The 16,700-nt window shown below is 37.7% G+C and overlaps 1 protein-coding gene across 1 annotated transcript in view; it reads right to left on the reverse strand.

Annotated features, from left to right (window-relative positions):
• PTPRN2 (protein tyrosine phosphatase receptor type N2) overlaps positions 1–16,700 on the reverse strand; it is a gene marked incomplete at its 5' end in the record, with an annotated part of 573,168 nt that overhangs the window by 530,778 nt on the left and 25,690 nt on the right. Inside the window, 2 exons of the mRNA XM_039345638.1 lie at positions 1,692–1,934; positions 6,457–6,910. Coding sequence (XP_039201572.1) covers positions 1,692–1,934; positions 6,457–6,910 — 697 coding nt within the window. The remainder of the gene's footprint in view (positions 1–1,691; positions 1,935–6,456; positions 6,911–16,700) is intronic.

Raw genomic sequence — 16,700 nt, forward strand, 5'->3', positions numbered from 1 at the left:
AGTCTTGAGAAACAAGCAGCATAGACCAAAGTAATAAATATTAATTAATAACAGGAAGGCCCTGAATTCAAGAACACACCATTCTTATAGAACAAGATTTATTCATAAACTTGAAAATTATTCTCAAAAAGATTTGCCTCTTTGTGTTTAATGGATGTATCATTTGAAATATTTAGTGCTTAGTTAAACTGACTTAGTTAAACTGCAATCAATGGTGGTAAAGTTAATCATGACTATTTAAGTCCTATTGATTTCAAAGGGCTTCCTTTTTGTACCACTCAGACCACATCTAACCTATATATTTGGAGGATATACCACTCTATCACCAGAGGCGAGAACTGCTTCAAACGTTTTGGCCTCCTGGCCAATATTGGAAGAAAGATTCTTTACTTACTATGGAAGAATGGATACTCAAGGTGTCTAATTTAGCAGAAGTGGCAAAAAATTCCACTTATTTGAAGGACTACTCACAAGAAAGATATATTTCGGTTTGGAGAAGATGGATAGATTATATTCAGAATAAATATGAGACTAAAAAGTATTATCTAGCTTATGATTATTACTAATAGTTTATTATGGTAGAATTTATATTACTCTTACTTTTATGGTTTAATTATATTATTATTTTTGTATTTAATTTGTTAATATTTACTTTGAAAAGGAGTTAAAGCATGTTATGGATTTGACTGTTTGTATAGTTAGGTAATGTTAATTAGATTATGATTGTTTATTTGTAACCCTGTAATCAGCTTTGGGAAGTGGGGGAGGGGGAGGGGTGGGAGGGATTTGGGATATATATTGTATAAAATCTTTAAAACTTTTAATAAAAAAAACATTTTGGCCTCCTGGAAAAGTATTAAAACTTGGCTTTGCTGGTCGGCTTGCGGCCTGGAGGAGGGCACTCACTGCTGGAGGTGTTTGATGGCTAAGAAGACCTCATCCTCACCCATCCGTCTCTTAGTTCTGGTTTCAGTATAGTTTTAAAAATCTTAATCTATGTAGCTTTACTGTTTTAATATTTCAATTATTTTTCTACCTGTTTTATAACTTGTAAGCTGCCCAGAGACACCTTATAGGAGAGATGGCTGGCATAAAAAAATAATAAATAAATAACTAAATAATACGCAATAGCTAGTTCCAAATTTAATCACATTTATATTAGAGTTAAATAAATAAAACTCAAGTTAGTCACTATCAGTAAAGCAACAAAGAATGATCACTAATTTTAAATACAACACTGGTTTTAAGGGGCGCATCTATATCTAAAGGCTTTAAGCAGTCCTATCTTATACTTTTTTTCCACTCACCCCCTGAATTTCCACTGCAAATGTTCCTTAAAAATTAGTGAGTAAGAGGGAAAACCACTTAAGACTTTTCTTTGTTCAAACAGTTTTCCTTTGAAAGACACTACCCAATCCTCACACTACCCTAATCCTAGCTCTCTAATACAAATGTCTACGAATGAATAGTGTCACAGCACCATTTGTACTCACTTATCATCTGGATCAAATTACAACTGAGTGATAATTTACCAGCCCCGTTCTTGAACACGCCATAATCACAACAAGGGAAAAAGGAAAGCAGGAAAAAAAATAAGGTTTTTTTTTCTCTTGGTAATACTTTACAAGGTATTTTAATCTGATTATGTAAAAAAATTAAAATAAAGGAAACTACTGTACTGAATATAATACCTCGCACATGAAAACCTTCATTCCCTCCCATTTCATAATCGTATTCTCCTTCTCCATCCACTCCTGTTGCAGTTCTCTCTCCTTCAACCTTCCCAGTGGCGTTGCTCTTTTCTTCATTTGTATCAACAATTTGAACAGCTTCAGCAATGATATCAGCCATCTTGTCCAGCTCCAGTGGGCTCAATTTATCTACATCCACACTATGTTTCCTCAGGTCTCTCAAAACGTCTTGAATAAATATTTCTTAAGAAAGAGGGGAGGGAAGCTTGATTACTTGTGAAAAGTTTAATATTATGTATAAGAAAAAGAGAAACAAAGCATCGCTGCTTTAGCTGCAGTCTTCAATGGGAAATATTTAATTATCTACAATTCCTTATTGTATTATTCAATGCTAATAGGTATTCATAAATATAACCTTAGAAATATTTTTTTCTTTTTCCTAATATGTTTACTGAATTGATTTAAATGAATTAATTTTTTAAATTATTTTCTTATATAAGTAATTATATAATTGCAAACAATGCCTACTGAAACAATCAATTTTTACATTTATTTATTTATGAGACTTATATACCGCTTTAAGTGCAAGCACTCTCTAAGCGGTGTACACCAGTAAGCAATGTATATATATATATATATTTACATTGCCCCCAACAATCTGGGTCCTCATTTTACCTACCCCGGAAGGATGGAAGGCTGAGTCAACCTTGAGCCAGTGAGATTTGAACCACTGACCTGCTGAACACAGTCAGCTAAAGTGGCCTGAAGTACTGCACTCTAACTGCTGTGCCACCTCGGCTGGACATGAACTGATAATGAAATATATGCATACCCAGACCAATAAACTAATATTCCTGAATACAATAAAATGATTGCATCCAACAATTATCCCATAAATGAACATTTAATTCACTCTACAAGGGTCACCAACCTCTGCACCACAGCCCACTACTGGGTCATGTGGCGTTAGGAACTGAGCAGCAGAAGTGGTAGGAAAATGCGTGTGTACATCCCCACTTGTGCGAGCAGTGGGGGAGCACATACTCCATTTGCACGAGAAGTGGGTATATGTGCTTGCTGCTCACCCAGAACCATCCTCTCTTCCCCCTGCCAGTCTGCAAAGCCAGAAAGGTGGGTGAACTCTGTTCTACATCAACACTTTCCCTGTACTAAATCTCAGCTATGATTTGGTGTAACAATTAAAGCAATAGGCTTTAAGCTGAGAGACTGAGTACTACTCCTTCCTCCTGCACAAAACCAACTGAGTGATCTTGGACTGCTAGAATCTAGGTAATATATAATAAATGCTTATCAAGAGCAATAATCATACAATGTATTAGAACTTGAAAACAGAAATAACAGTAATAGCTATACCAGCAATAGAATATATATACTTATTAACAGATTCTTGAAAGTTAAAATATTAACAATTTAAGTCAATAAATTATTGCTCTTTAGTAAGCATTTTTTTAGCTATTTATAATTAGCACCATTGCTTTTGGGTGGAGCCCAGAAATTTTCAGTATTTTAATCTATGCCTGAAAGCAATGAAAAAATGGGATAATTTTGTAGCAGCCACCTCTTGAACTTTCTCGATTTGGCTTCCAAGAGGAGGAGGAGGAGGAAGAGGAGAAGAAGAAGAAGAAGAAGAAGGAGCAGGAGGAGGAGGAGGAGGGGGGAGGGGGGAGGAGGGGGAGGAGGAGGTGATGGTGGTTCTGTTGCTTTGCATGTACATGGAGATTCTCTGTACTGCAGTCAAATTTCTTGAGTGTCTAATCACACTTGGCCAAATAAAGCATTCATTCCTATATATTATATGAGAATATATGCCCCATGTATTAGAAAACTTATTTAGACATGAATATATAATCAAGATGAAAGAAATATTATTATTGATGTATATTTAGATATAAAAATATTTGTGCTATTAAGAATTAATTTGCATCCATATCATTTGCATCTATATCATAATGAGAAGGAGGAAGATATTTAGTTGATATTCACACAATGTACTAATTAACTAACTAATTAACCAAACTAATTTTACATGGTGTGCAAATGTAGCATATGTGATTAATTTGTAACTCTATGTATTACTGTATATGAATCCCCATCATGGGTTAAGTTAACTATGCATGTGTGATGCTGCCATAGCCATTTTGAAGATAAATATATCCCTGAATATTGTGCAATTTTTATTCAGGTTCCCTTTCTCCCTCTTTTTCCTCCACTTGGGCTTCCACGTATGATTTTAAATTTACTTTCTCACATTCAAGAAAAGACTCTGAATCAGGAAGTCAAGTTCTAAACTTAGTTCAGATTGTTTCTAAGTTTGAATTCTAAAATCCTACCTGGTAAGATTATCATAGACAATGTTGGTATAATTAAACAATTTAATCCATTAGACATATAGTAGTTACTCCAGTTTGGTTAGTAGTTAAGGGATCAAGGTAGAAACTGAGAGACCGTGAGTTCTAGTCTTTCTTAGGTGTGAAAGTTAGCTGGGTGATCTTGGGCCAGTCAATCTCTCAGCTCAACTCATCACACCAGGTTGTTATGGGCAAAATAGATCAAGGAAGGAGTATTAGGTATGTTCGGCACCATGAGTTATTTACAAAAATAGTAAAAAACACACACAAATCTATTCCTAAAGCAGAGCTCTCATAGCAGTTTTGTAAGCCCACTACATAAAACTCAGCCAGCATAAGAAGCCAGCACAACATCCCTTATTCTGGATACAATAAACTCAAAAGACAAGGATTGTGCTCTGAAACTAGTAACTTGTAGTGAAATAGGATCAATTAGGAAAAGCTCACAAAGCTACCTCAAACATTTATATGTTAACATAGTCTTATTAAAATAAATTTTAGTATTTCTACTAGTATAGATTTTGCTTGTTTGCAACATTAGTTCCATTTATATCACAACTAGCTGTCCAGTAAAACTCTGGGTTGTGTAAAAGAACCTAGGCATTTCATTTCTGTTCCCTTTCACTTCAATTTCTTTTCCCTTTTTTTTTCTATTAGGCCTTATCTCTCTAATCCCACCCCCCCCCCCAAAATCTCATCATCTAAATAGCAAAGCAAAGTTGAAATCTCAAGAAAAATAAAAGTAAAGGAAAAGAAATGAAATAGAAAATGAATGTCCAACTCCAGAGTCGACTAAACAGCTGATCTTTCTAATTGAATATGTAAAGCCAAAACAGAGAGGGGAAAAAAAAAACTTTGTCTATGGTGTGCTTTCTCTCACTCTGAGCACTCACTAGGATGCAGTCCATTAAAGGAACATTTCCCGGAGATAAAACTTCTTATTAAAAGTAACTGATATCTGTATGTAAAACCTATCCCCCTCCCCCAAACGATGTATTCCTGCTATTATGAAAAAGTATTTCTCCAATGTCAAAAAAATACTTACTGCAGATTTAATGGCATAAATAGCAATAATTCTGAAAAATACTCCATACATTACAAATATTTAAACTTTAAAAAAGCTGGCAAAAATAGCTGGGTATATTTGGTATGTGAATCATCTTAAAAATGAATATATAATTGAATGAAGCAAAAAAGATAATGTTAACATCTCCTCAGTTGCAGCAATGAAAGTCCAAATTTACAAAACAAAAGAATTAAAGGAGGTTTTTTTCATGCATTCACAGCATTGTATCTACACATCACAAAAGTTTTATCAGATCCCATTATGCCTGAGGAAGTCATGCAAAATCCAATACATTTTGCAGCACATCATTCTCTGGAAGTGTTAAGTACCCAGCTCTATGTAGACTCCTGCTAAGAAAGGTGAAAAAGGACTGCATATGATAATGAAACCAGCATGGGCATAGTTTGCTTTAATGGTAGACCTATTCCTGAGATGTGTGATGTCACCTGCACTTACATTTACATTCCATTTTGGTTTTGAAAGCTATTATCAGACAGGTGCCTCACCATGAATGCTCTCACTTTAGGAATGTCCTCACTAGGCTTTCTTCTCATTAAAGAGAACACTTCAATTGATTTTGTGCTTTCACAGCAAAAGAAAATGAAAGCATACAGTACAAAGGAGATGCGTAAAGAAAAAAAACACATCAAAACATGGCTATGTGATACTCCAAGTTTCTGCTAAGGAATTAATGTGTCACCGGTTATGTCAATTTGAAGAAAATAAACTGTGTCCATGCATATTATTGGAGCATCAGTCCATGATTCTAAGAAATTCTACAAGAAGGGTGGAGCAGGATTTCCCTCATTCCTTACTTGCCATAATTCAAAGTAGAACATCTGAGCCCGTTCCATTGCCATACAATGTACTTGAAGAGATATGACAAAAAAGAACTGTATATGAATATCAAACCTGAATGGTAATTTCAAACTGGCCATTTAGGACTTTACACTGCAGTTCTTAACTGAAGAAAGTGCAATTCTGAAGGGGGTTGAGAAATTACAGTAATTGTCATGATCCTTATCTGTTGTTATCTCATTCCATGGGATAAGCTTTAGCTTTTAAATCTTGTTTGGTCTCTCTATAATACATTAGATTATCGATCCACCCTGAAATGTATACTGCCCCTCTCATCAAGCTCATTAGCGTGAACTTCTGAGGTGCTTGCCTATCATTATTACATTTCTATCTAAGCAATTTTTGAATTTAAATCAGTTCTAAAGAACCCCAGGGTTCCCTGAACGCTGCTTGAAAATCACTGAATTAAAAGGAAACAAAAACAAAAATAAGATGAACAAGCAAATACAGATAATATATTTGAATCCCTTACCATCTATTGGACTTAGAGAAAGCTTCAAATCATTTTTTGCAGATCCAGACACCAATCCAGATACTGGCCTCTGTAGAAACTGTGGTTTCATCTCAAAACTTCCTAGCTTTTCTTTGGACATTATTCCATCAAATTGATCATTGTAAAGAGGTTTAGCCCTATTGCCATAAGGAGAAGTTTCTTTAGTCCTGCTAACAGATGAATGTCCATCGAGGTTTTTGGCTGATAATTTCTGAGTGATATATGCATTAAGTGTCATTAGTAGATTGTTCCCGTCTAATTGTTCTTCAGGTTTTAGCTGAAATGTATCCATCTGTGATTTGCTGAAGGTCCTTGCAGGAATGTTTTCAATATACTTTGAATGGACAGGTACCGTATAGGTCATACCAGGATTTTTTCCATTAGAATTCTGCATCATATAGTTGATCATGGTCCTTGGTGGAATATTGCCAACCTAACAGAAAAAAGGTAAATTGCATTAGAATTATTCTTATGTTAATCTATTATAATCAAGCAACATGATGATTATAAAATTCAACTTTGTAGGAATGCATATAGTTGATTCTTTTGTTTTGGGCAGAGAGAAGATAATCTATGTTATATTTATCAACTAATTCTTTTCAACTTTTATATATAATGTAAAAACATGCCTTATGGTTTGCTTATTTTGCACTAGGACATAGGGATATTTACCAACCTAGTTTTCCTATATTTAAAGAGGGATTTATGAAGCCATTGAAACTAATATCTTAACTGTTTCATCATTCTGGTTTCTGAGCATTCAAAATGATAGAAGCTTGATCTTAAGTTTAGTTAAAATTAAAATTCTCATGTTCTTTCTTAAAATGCAAAGAAAATTCCAAATCTATGAAAATAAAGCAGAAAAATACTAAAGAGATGGAAAGAATATATCAGCAATCTGTATCGTCACTGAAGGATCCTAGAGTTAAAAGTTATAAAAAATAATCAGAAATTCAGAAGGGAAGGAAGGAAGAAATCCACATTTATAAACATCCTCTGAATTGTTATTAAGGTAATGGTAAAATTTAAACAGTATGAAGAAAAATCCATGTGGTCGCTAATGGTTAGCAATAATTTGATGGCACATGTCAGACCAGATGAGCTAATTCTGCTTTCAGTTTGAAAGTACAAATCTTTCACCATTTCTTTTTTACAGCCTGATAAGTTAGGAAGGATTCTTTCTGAGTTTCTTTCTCTGCCCTTAGGCAGCTGTAGACCCCCAGCCCCTTATCTGATTGTTCCCTAGCCACCATATCTTCCCACCCTCCCAGTGTCTCCCAAGGTCATTCCCACATAACATTACATCATGCAATCAATCAATCCAAATTTAAATAACTTAAAGACAAAACATCTTAGTTGTTTTCTAATGTATCTTTGAACATTATTTCAGTAATATAATTCACATCCAGAATGGTATAAAATATAGAAGAAATAATGTGGGTTGAAACTAAATTAATGCTGGTTTGCAGATGAACATATAGAAATTGCATTTGTGAAGTTTATTTGCAGAAATGTAGATGCAAAATAGGGCATCACTGCCCAATTCTGAACATCACCTTTCCCCCAATTGTTCCTGAAGAGGAAGAGATTATCTTTTCTGGGGGGGAATGCAATGAAAGAAAAGGCAAATGGGAAGAGCTGTTTCACGGAAACTTCTCTGTGATCAGAAGATCCTTTTCAGAAAGATTGGGGTTCTTTCAATATCACTTTTTCCATCATGGTACCACTTTTCCATATGACAACCAAACCTAAGCAATCAGCTAAGGCAGAGTACTCTGTTCCTATGCCACAAAACCTTATTGAACAGAAAACATAGAATAACAGGGTTGGAAGGCATCTTGGAGGTGTTCTTGTTTGCAAAATATACAGTCTGGATCACTGAGTATGGATTTTAAACATGGAGAGAAAAGTCTGAACATTCTAAAATACAAGGGTTTTTTTTAAAAAAAAAAAAATCCCTGACATTCTTTTAGCAAACAAGTCTGTTGACAAGAACAAGACAGAAACCTCAAGCAGTCATATATAAATTGGGTGGAAGTGTCAATCTCATGCTAAGCTGGTATCAAGAGAACAGCTTGCCAGGTCACAATCCAGCAGCCTGAAACGCTATTCAAAAAATCCTAATTAAAAATATGATATAAACAATAGTAAAGCCTAGTTAGAAAATATCCTCACTTCTGGCAATCAGTCCAAAGTCACAGAGGTTGAAAATATGTATGCTCATATGTAACCTGCAGTTGCAGTATTAAATTTAAAACAATCATTGGCAAGTTACTGCCTGGACCGAGGCATAGTATTATTCAGTATTCCTTGTCATTGTAGGGAAAATTCATTATTTTGGCTGAGGAATTCTGGGAGTTGAAGTCCACAATCATAAAAGGGGCAAGTTTGAAGACCCCTGATCTAGATCATATAGTGATGCTTAAAAGTTTGTGAATCTCTTTGAATTTTCAATATTTTAATATGACCTAAATATGTTCTAAAACATGATCTGCTATGGAAAGAGGGATGACCAAATCAAATATAAGTTGTTGGCCTAAAGCTTTATTTATCTATTATTAAATTTATTTGGCCCCCATCTTGCAGTTCAAGGTGAATCTGAGTGGCTTACAATGCAGTAAAATATGCAAATATGAAGACAATTATAAATATAAAAAACAAATTAAAATTACAAAAAAATCATGAAAAGCTTTATGTTTGGCCAAAAAAAAAGTAAAGACTACATTCCAGCATAAAAATCTTAATTCATCTGTGAAACCTGGTACAGGTAGTCCTAGACCAGGGATAGGCAACCCAAAACACTCAAAGAGCCACTTGGACCCGTTTCCCACCAAAAACAAACTGGGAGCCGCAAAACCCTTTTGATATCTAAAATGAAGATATTGCATATATCCTTTTTTACCTTTATGATAAAGGTATATATATCATAAAGGTAAAAAAGGATATATGCAGTGTTATCTTCATTTTAGATGTCAAAAGGGTCTCTCTGTCTCTCTCTCTCTCCCTCCCTCTCTCTCTTTCTACCCTTGGTCTACCAGTCCCCTCCCCCCTCTCTCTTTCCCCCTCTCCCCCTCTCTCCGATCTTCTGCTCACCTGGCAAACTGGCTTCAAGCTGTTCTCCAACAAGCTCAGGGATAGGCAACCTCAGCTCTTTTATGACTCATGGACTTCAACTCCCAGAATTCCTGAGTCAGCATAGCTGGGCTAGCTAACTGTCTCTTGCCTTTCCTGCTTCCTGCAGAGAAGCTTTTCAGCTTGTCGGAGAACACCGTGAATTCACTGTCTTTTACACACACAGAGAGAGAGAGAGAGAAAGAGAGAGAGAGAGAGAGAGAGAAGCAGGGAAGCGCAAGTACCTCTCTCTGTCTCTGTCTCTGTCTGCAAATGGCAGAGGAGGCTGGGAGCCACAGGGGAAGGCTCAAAGAGCCACATCCGGCTCCAGAGCCACAAGTTGCCAACCTGTGTCCTTAGACTATTGTTGCTTAGCAAAAATCAAATTTACAACAAACCCTCTCCATAACTACTTATGACTTGATTTTGAAGTTCTAATAGCCTCCCACCCCGAGATCACAAGATCACATTTTGGGCAGTTGGCAACCAGCCTGCATTTACAGCCATTTGCAATGTCCCACAGTCACATGCTACAACTTATTACTTTTTTGCCAGAAACTGGCCTTTACTTCTAGGTGTTTTCCAATAGGTACAATGGGTTTGCTTAACAAATGCAGCATTCACTTAGAGACTGTGATGCTAGTTTAACAAACGCTGCAAAAAGGACACAAAATTGGATGCAGTCACATGGTGACCTGCTTAATACATGATTTACAATGATAATTCTGGAATGAATTTTAGTTGTAAATCAAGGATTACCTTAGTGCAGTGATGGTGAACCTTTTAAAGACCAAGTGCCCAAACTGCAACCCAAAACCCACTTATGCATCATCGGGTGCCAGGTGGGTGTGGCCCATTGGCTGGGCGTGGCCAATTGGCTGGGTGTGGCCCACTGAATGGGTGTGGTAACAGCAGACTGGGTGGGACTAAAAAGTTCAATCAATCAATTCCAACTTTGCAAGATCTTTTTTTTTCCCGCGAGAAGTTGAAATTGATTGATTGATTGAACCTTTTTTTTGCACACGGCGGCGGAGTCCTAAAGCAAAAATAGGACTGGGGCGACGGTGCGTGTGCCCACAGAGAGCGCTCTGAGTGCCGCCTCTGAAGGTTCACCACCGCTTTAGTGCAATATCATGGTTTGGGCTTGCAAGCAGCTTGCCATCACTGAGAGAACTATGAGTTCTGAATTATACCAGCAAATTTACAGGAAAATATCAGGATGTCTCTCTGTGAATTAAAGTTCAAGAAAAGTTGAAGCAAAATGACAACCCAAAACATGCCAGTCGTACAACCAAAAAATAGCTAAAGCATAAGAAAATTAATGTTTTGGAATGGCCACATCAAAGTCTTATTTTTAATCCTGTAGAAATGTTGTGGAGGGACTTGAAGCGGATAGTTTATGCAAGGAAACCCATCAACATCCCTGAGTTAAAGGTATTGGGTAAGGAAGAATGGCCTCAAATTTCTCCAAGCCAGTGTGCAGGAATGATCAACATTTATCAGAAACATACAGTTGCAGTTATTGCTCCATAAGGGGACACACTATTTACTGAAAAGTGGTAAAAAAATCAGTATCACTTCCCATGGGATTCTATTGGTCAATAATTACCTCCAGCACGGACAGTCTCTGGGATAGTGTTGATAGCTGAAATAGGAGCTTAGCTTGTCCTGACTTTTGTCAGAAGTTTGGCTGAATCCTGTATGTGTTTCAGAATATATTGTCAGTCTGGTTTTTGTTGCTGTTTTATTGCCTGGACAGTCCAAAATTATTTCATTGTAAGTTCAGTTCACTTCTGATAATGTTTAGATTTACAGTATAGGAATTCTGAAATTCTCTATGCTTGAAGATTATTTAAATAATTTGTCCTCAATGATTATCTAAAATAACTCTTGTGTATTCTGCAAGATTTTCCAACCTGAAAATTTAAGGGATTCAAAACATACCCTGATTTATATCATATTTGTCAGGCATGAAAAACTAGATCCACATATGAAGGTTCAATTGAACTAATTTATTGATAAAAGCCTACACACAGGAGTCTTCTCAACAAACAGTCAGCACCTGGTTAGAATTAGATAAGGTTCAATGGCAGTTAAGGATGGATTGGACTGAATTCTTTGTCATGACATAGGGATTCTAGGCTGATCCCTCATTTTAATCCCTCCTCCGGTTTTACCAGTCCTTCTCCTACAACATTCTGGTCAACTTCCCACATTTGTGGAATGGGAGATGCATAGAACAATACTTAAAAAGTTATATTTGATTCAAAATTATATTAATAAGGGCAACAAAACTTTGATTTTTTCTGAACAAGATCATCAGGTTCAGATGCTTATACCTGCTTGTGACTATTACACATAAGTAATTATATATTGGTAAATAATGATGATAATAATAATAATAATAATAATAATAATAATAATAATAATAATAATACAAAGACCTACAAATAGAAATAGAAAGACTGTGACAAAGGCAAGCAAGGGTAGTACCAATAGTAATAGGCGCCTTGGATGCAATCCCAAAACAACTGGAGCACCACTTGAACACCATTGGCATTGACGAATTCGCCATTAGTCAACTGCAAAAGGCGGCCTTACTAGGAACTGCTTCCATCCTGTGACGATATCTGTAATACCATCAAACATCCACATCTGCCTATCCCAGGTCATTGGTAAGGACTCGATAGGTAGACAAAAATGCCAAATCCAGTCTGAAAATCTGGCTGACTATGCAATGATCCTTAACAACAACAATAATAATAATAAAGTGGGGGGGGAGGAGTGAACGTCTTGGCGGCACGATGTATTCCTTGGGGGCTTCCCTAAGAATCGTCGCTTTCCAGCTGTTTGGGGAGGTCTGCCTAGTCCTAGACAGACCAGAGCTGTCCTGTAGGGCCAGTGAAGAAGGGAAGGATAGTTTGGCAGCACAGGAGGGTCCGCAATCTCCTGGAGAGCCGAACGGAAGCTTCCCAGACCAGCAGCTGTCAGACAGCCATTGCGAGCTGTCACAAGCCAGGTGTTTGCTTCCAAGAATCAGAAAGAAAATTGGAGAATCGCCTGGATGAGCTGATCAAGAGATTGTTAAAAGGAGGAAAACTTTCTCTCTTAAATGCTGGAAATGCTGAGGGGTGGAATAAGAAGTATTTGAAGCTGTGGAGAAAAGGGGGGGAGCGGACCCTTAAGCTGCTCCTCTGGAATTTCAGCAGCGAAAAAAGCGGAAGGCAATAAATCAATAAATCAATGTAAAGACTGTGGAATTTAAAAAGCCTACTGAGAACAATTGGACTAATAGAACTGATTTGAGAGTAAATAACTGTAAAAGTAAACTGTTTGCTTTTTCCTTTAAGTGGGTTGCTTCTTTTTCTTCAGCTTCCTTTTTCTAAAACAGAAGACTAAGTGATCTCGAACAAACATCTGCTGGGCTCACTGATAAGAAGTGAGACATTAATTGCATTTAACACAGAAACTGTTTCTTGTTTTGGAGACTGGTGGATTGCCTTATGGAGGTTTTATTTTCGATCTCCTTTTTTTCGGATTAAGGCACGAAGAGCCTGAAATAAAGAAGTGTAAATTATACTTTTTCCTGCTCTTGGACTTTTGAAATGGGATTTTTCTCCTATTTTTGTTTCTTTCCTCCTCTTCTTGGAACATATTGGGATTATAATAGCACACTGACATTTAGATTATAAATCATTGGATAAGATGAAGAAGATCACAACACACCTAACAACAGCCCCCTCAACACTACAGAGTCCGGTGGTGCAGAAAACACTGAACTCTACAATACAACAAAATAAATTTAATATGGAACTGAAAAATATGATACAGGCATTACATACAGACTTCAAGGAAGGGTTAGGTAAATTAGAAGAGGAATTGTTGTTGTTGTTGTTGTTGTTGTTAATTGCGAAGTCGTGTCCGACCCATCGTGACCCCATGGACAATGTTCCTCCAGGTCTTCCTGTCCTCTACCATCTTCTGGAGTCCATTTAAGTTCACACCTACTGCTTCAGTGACTCCATCCAGCCATCTCATTCTCTGTCGTCCCTTCTTCTATTGCCCTCAATCTTTCCCAGCATTAGGCCCTTCTCCAGTGAGTCCTTCCTTCTCATTAGGTGGCCAAAGTATTTGAGTTTCAACTTCAGGATCTGGCCTTCTAAAGAGCAGTCGGGGTTGATCTCTTCTAGGACTGACCGGTTTGAACGCCTTGCAGTCCAAGGGACTCGCAGGAGTCTTCTCCAGCACCATAGTTCAAAGGCCTCAATTCTTTGGCGCTCAGCCTTTCTTATGGTCCAACTTTCACAGCCATACATTGCAACTGGGAAAACCATGGCTTGGACTATACGCACTTTTGTTGGCAGGGTGATGTCTCTGCTTTTTAGTATGCTGTCTAGATTTGCCATAGCTTTCCTCCCCAGGAGCAAGCGTCTTTTAATTTCTTGGCTGCAGTCCCCATCTGAGGTGATCTTGGAGCCCAGAAAAATAAAATCTGTCACTACCTCCATTTCTTCCCCATCTATTTGCCAGGAATTGAGAGGGCCGGATGCCATGATTTTGGTTTTCTTAATGTTGAGTTTCAAGCCAACTTTTGCAGTCTCCTTCTTCACCCGCATCAAGAGGCTCTTTAGTTCCTCTTCACTTTCTGCCATTAGAGTGGTATCATCTGCATATCTTAGGTTGTTGATATTTCTCCCGGCAATCTTAATTCCAACTTTTGATTCATCTAGCCCTGCCTTTCTCATGATGTGCTCTGCATATAAGTTAAATAGGCAGGGCGACAGTATACAGCCTTGCCGGACTCCTTTTCCAATTTTGAACCAATCAGTGGTTCCGTGTTCAGTTCTCACTGTTGCTTCTTGACCCGCATATAGGTTTCTCAAGAGACAAATGAGATGGTCTGGTACTCCCATCTCTTTAAGAACTTGCCACAATTTGTTGTGATCCACACAATCAAAGGCTTTTGCATAGTCAATGAAGCAGAAGTAGATGTTTTTCTGGAACTCCCTAGCTTTCTCCATGATCCAGCGTATGTTGGCAATTTGATCTCTAGTTCCTCTGCCTCTTCGAAATCCTGCCTGTACTTCTGGTAGTTCTCGATCCACATACTGCTGGAGTCTAGCTTGTAGGATTTTAAGCATAACTTTACTAGCATGTGAAATGAGTGCAATGGTGCGATAGTTTGAACATTCTTTGGCATTGCCTTTCTTTGGAATTGGAATGTAAACTGACCTTTTCCAATCCTGTGGCCACTGTTGAGTTTTCCAAATTTGCTGGCAAATTGAGTGTAGCACTTTTACTGCATCGTCTTTTAAGATTTTGAATAGTTCAGCTGGAATACTGTCACCTCCACTAGCTTTGTTGTTGCTCAGATTTTCTAAGGCCCATTTCACTTCACATTCTAGGATGTCTGGTTCGAGGTCAGTGACCATCTCATTGTGGTTATCTGGGATGTTAAGCTCATTCTTGTATAGTTCTTCTGTGTAGTTTTGCCATCTCTTCTTAATCTCTTCTGCCTCTGTTAGGTCCCTGCCATTTTGGTCCTTTATCATGCCCATCTTTCCATGAAATGTTCCCTTCATATCTCCAATTTTCTTGAAGAGATCTCTGGTCCTCCCTATTCTGTTGTTTTCTTCTATTTCTTTGCACTGTTCATTTAAGAAGGCATTCTTATCTCTTCTAGCTACTCTCTGGAATTCTGCATTCAATTGGGTGTATCTTTCTCTTTCTCCTTTGCCTTTCGCTTCCCTTCTTTCCTCAGCTATTTGCAAAGCTTCCTCAGACAGCCATTTTGCTTTCTTGCATTTCTTTTTCTTTGGGATGGTTTTAGTTGCTACCTCTTGTACAATGTTGCGAACTTCCATCCATAGTTCTTCAGGCACTCTGTCTATCAGATCTAATTCCTTAAATCTATTTGTCACCTATACTGTATATTCATTAGGAATATGATTTAGTTCATACCTGAGTGGCCTAGTGCTTTTCCCTACTTTTTTTTAATTTAAGCCTAAATTTTGCAACGAGAAGCTCATGATCTGAGCCACAGTCAGCTCCTGGTCTTGTTTTTACTGACTGTATAGAGCTTCTCCATCTTTGGCTGCAGAGCACATAGTCCATCTGATTTCTATGTTGACCATCTGGTGATGTCCATGTGTAGAGCCGTCTCTTGGGTTGTTGGAAAAGAGTGTTTGTTATGACCATCATATTCTCTTGACAAAATTCTATGAGCCTGTGCCCTGCTTCATTTTGTACTCCAAGGCCAAACTTGCCTGTTATTCCGGTTATCTTTTGGCTTCCTACCTTAGCATTCCAATCCCCCATGATGATAAGGACATCATTTTTTGGTGTTAATTCTATAAGGTGCTGTAAGGCTTCATAGAACCGGTCAATTTCATCCTCCTCAGCACCAGTGGTTGGGGCATAGATTTGGATTATTGTGATATTGAATGGTTTGCCTTGGATTCGAATTGAGATCATTCTGTCATTTTGGGAATTGTATCCCAGTATTGCTTTTCCTATTCTTTTATTGACTATGAAGGCTACTCCATTTCTTCTGAGGGATTCTTGCCCACAGTAGTATACCTGATGGTCCTCTGAGTTAAATTCACCCATTCCTGTCCATTTTAGTTCGCTGATTCCTAAGATGTCGATGTTCAGTCTTGTCATCTCTTTTTGACTACGTCTAGCTTGCCTTGATTCATGGATCTTACATTCCAGGTTCCTATGGAGAAAAAATCTTTACAGCATCGGACTTTCCTTTCACCACCAGATATATCCACAGCTGAGCATCCTTTCGGCTTTGGCCCAGTCGCTTCATTCTTTATGGCGCTACTAATACTAGCCCTCTGCTCTTCCCCAGTAGCATATTGGACACCTTCTGACCTGAGAGGCTCATCTTCCAGCGTCATATCTTTTTGCCTTTTAGTACTGTCCATGGGGTTTCCATGGCAAAGATACTGGAGTGGTTTGCCATTTCCTTCTCCAGTGGATCACATTTTGTCTGAACTCTCTGCTATGACCTGTCCGTCTTGGGTGGCCCTGCACGGCATAGCTTATAGCTTCATTGAGTTACACAAGCCCCTTTGCCACGACAAGGCAGTAATCCATAAAGGGGA

The sequence above is a fragment of the Crotalus tigris genome, unplaced genomic scaffold (genome assembly GCF_016545835.1).
Source record: "Crotalus tigris isolate CLP2741 ecotype Arizona unplaced genomic scaffold, ASM1654583v1 scf7180000017969.2108049, whole genome shotgun sequence".
Classification (NCBI taxonomy): Eukaryota; Metazoa; Chordata; class Lepidosauria; order Squamata; family Viperidae; genus Crotalus; species Crotalus tigris.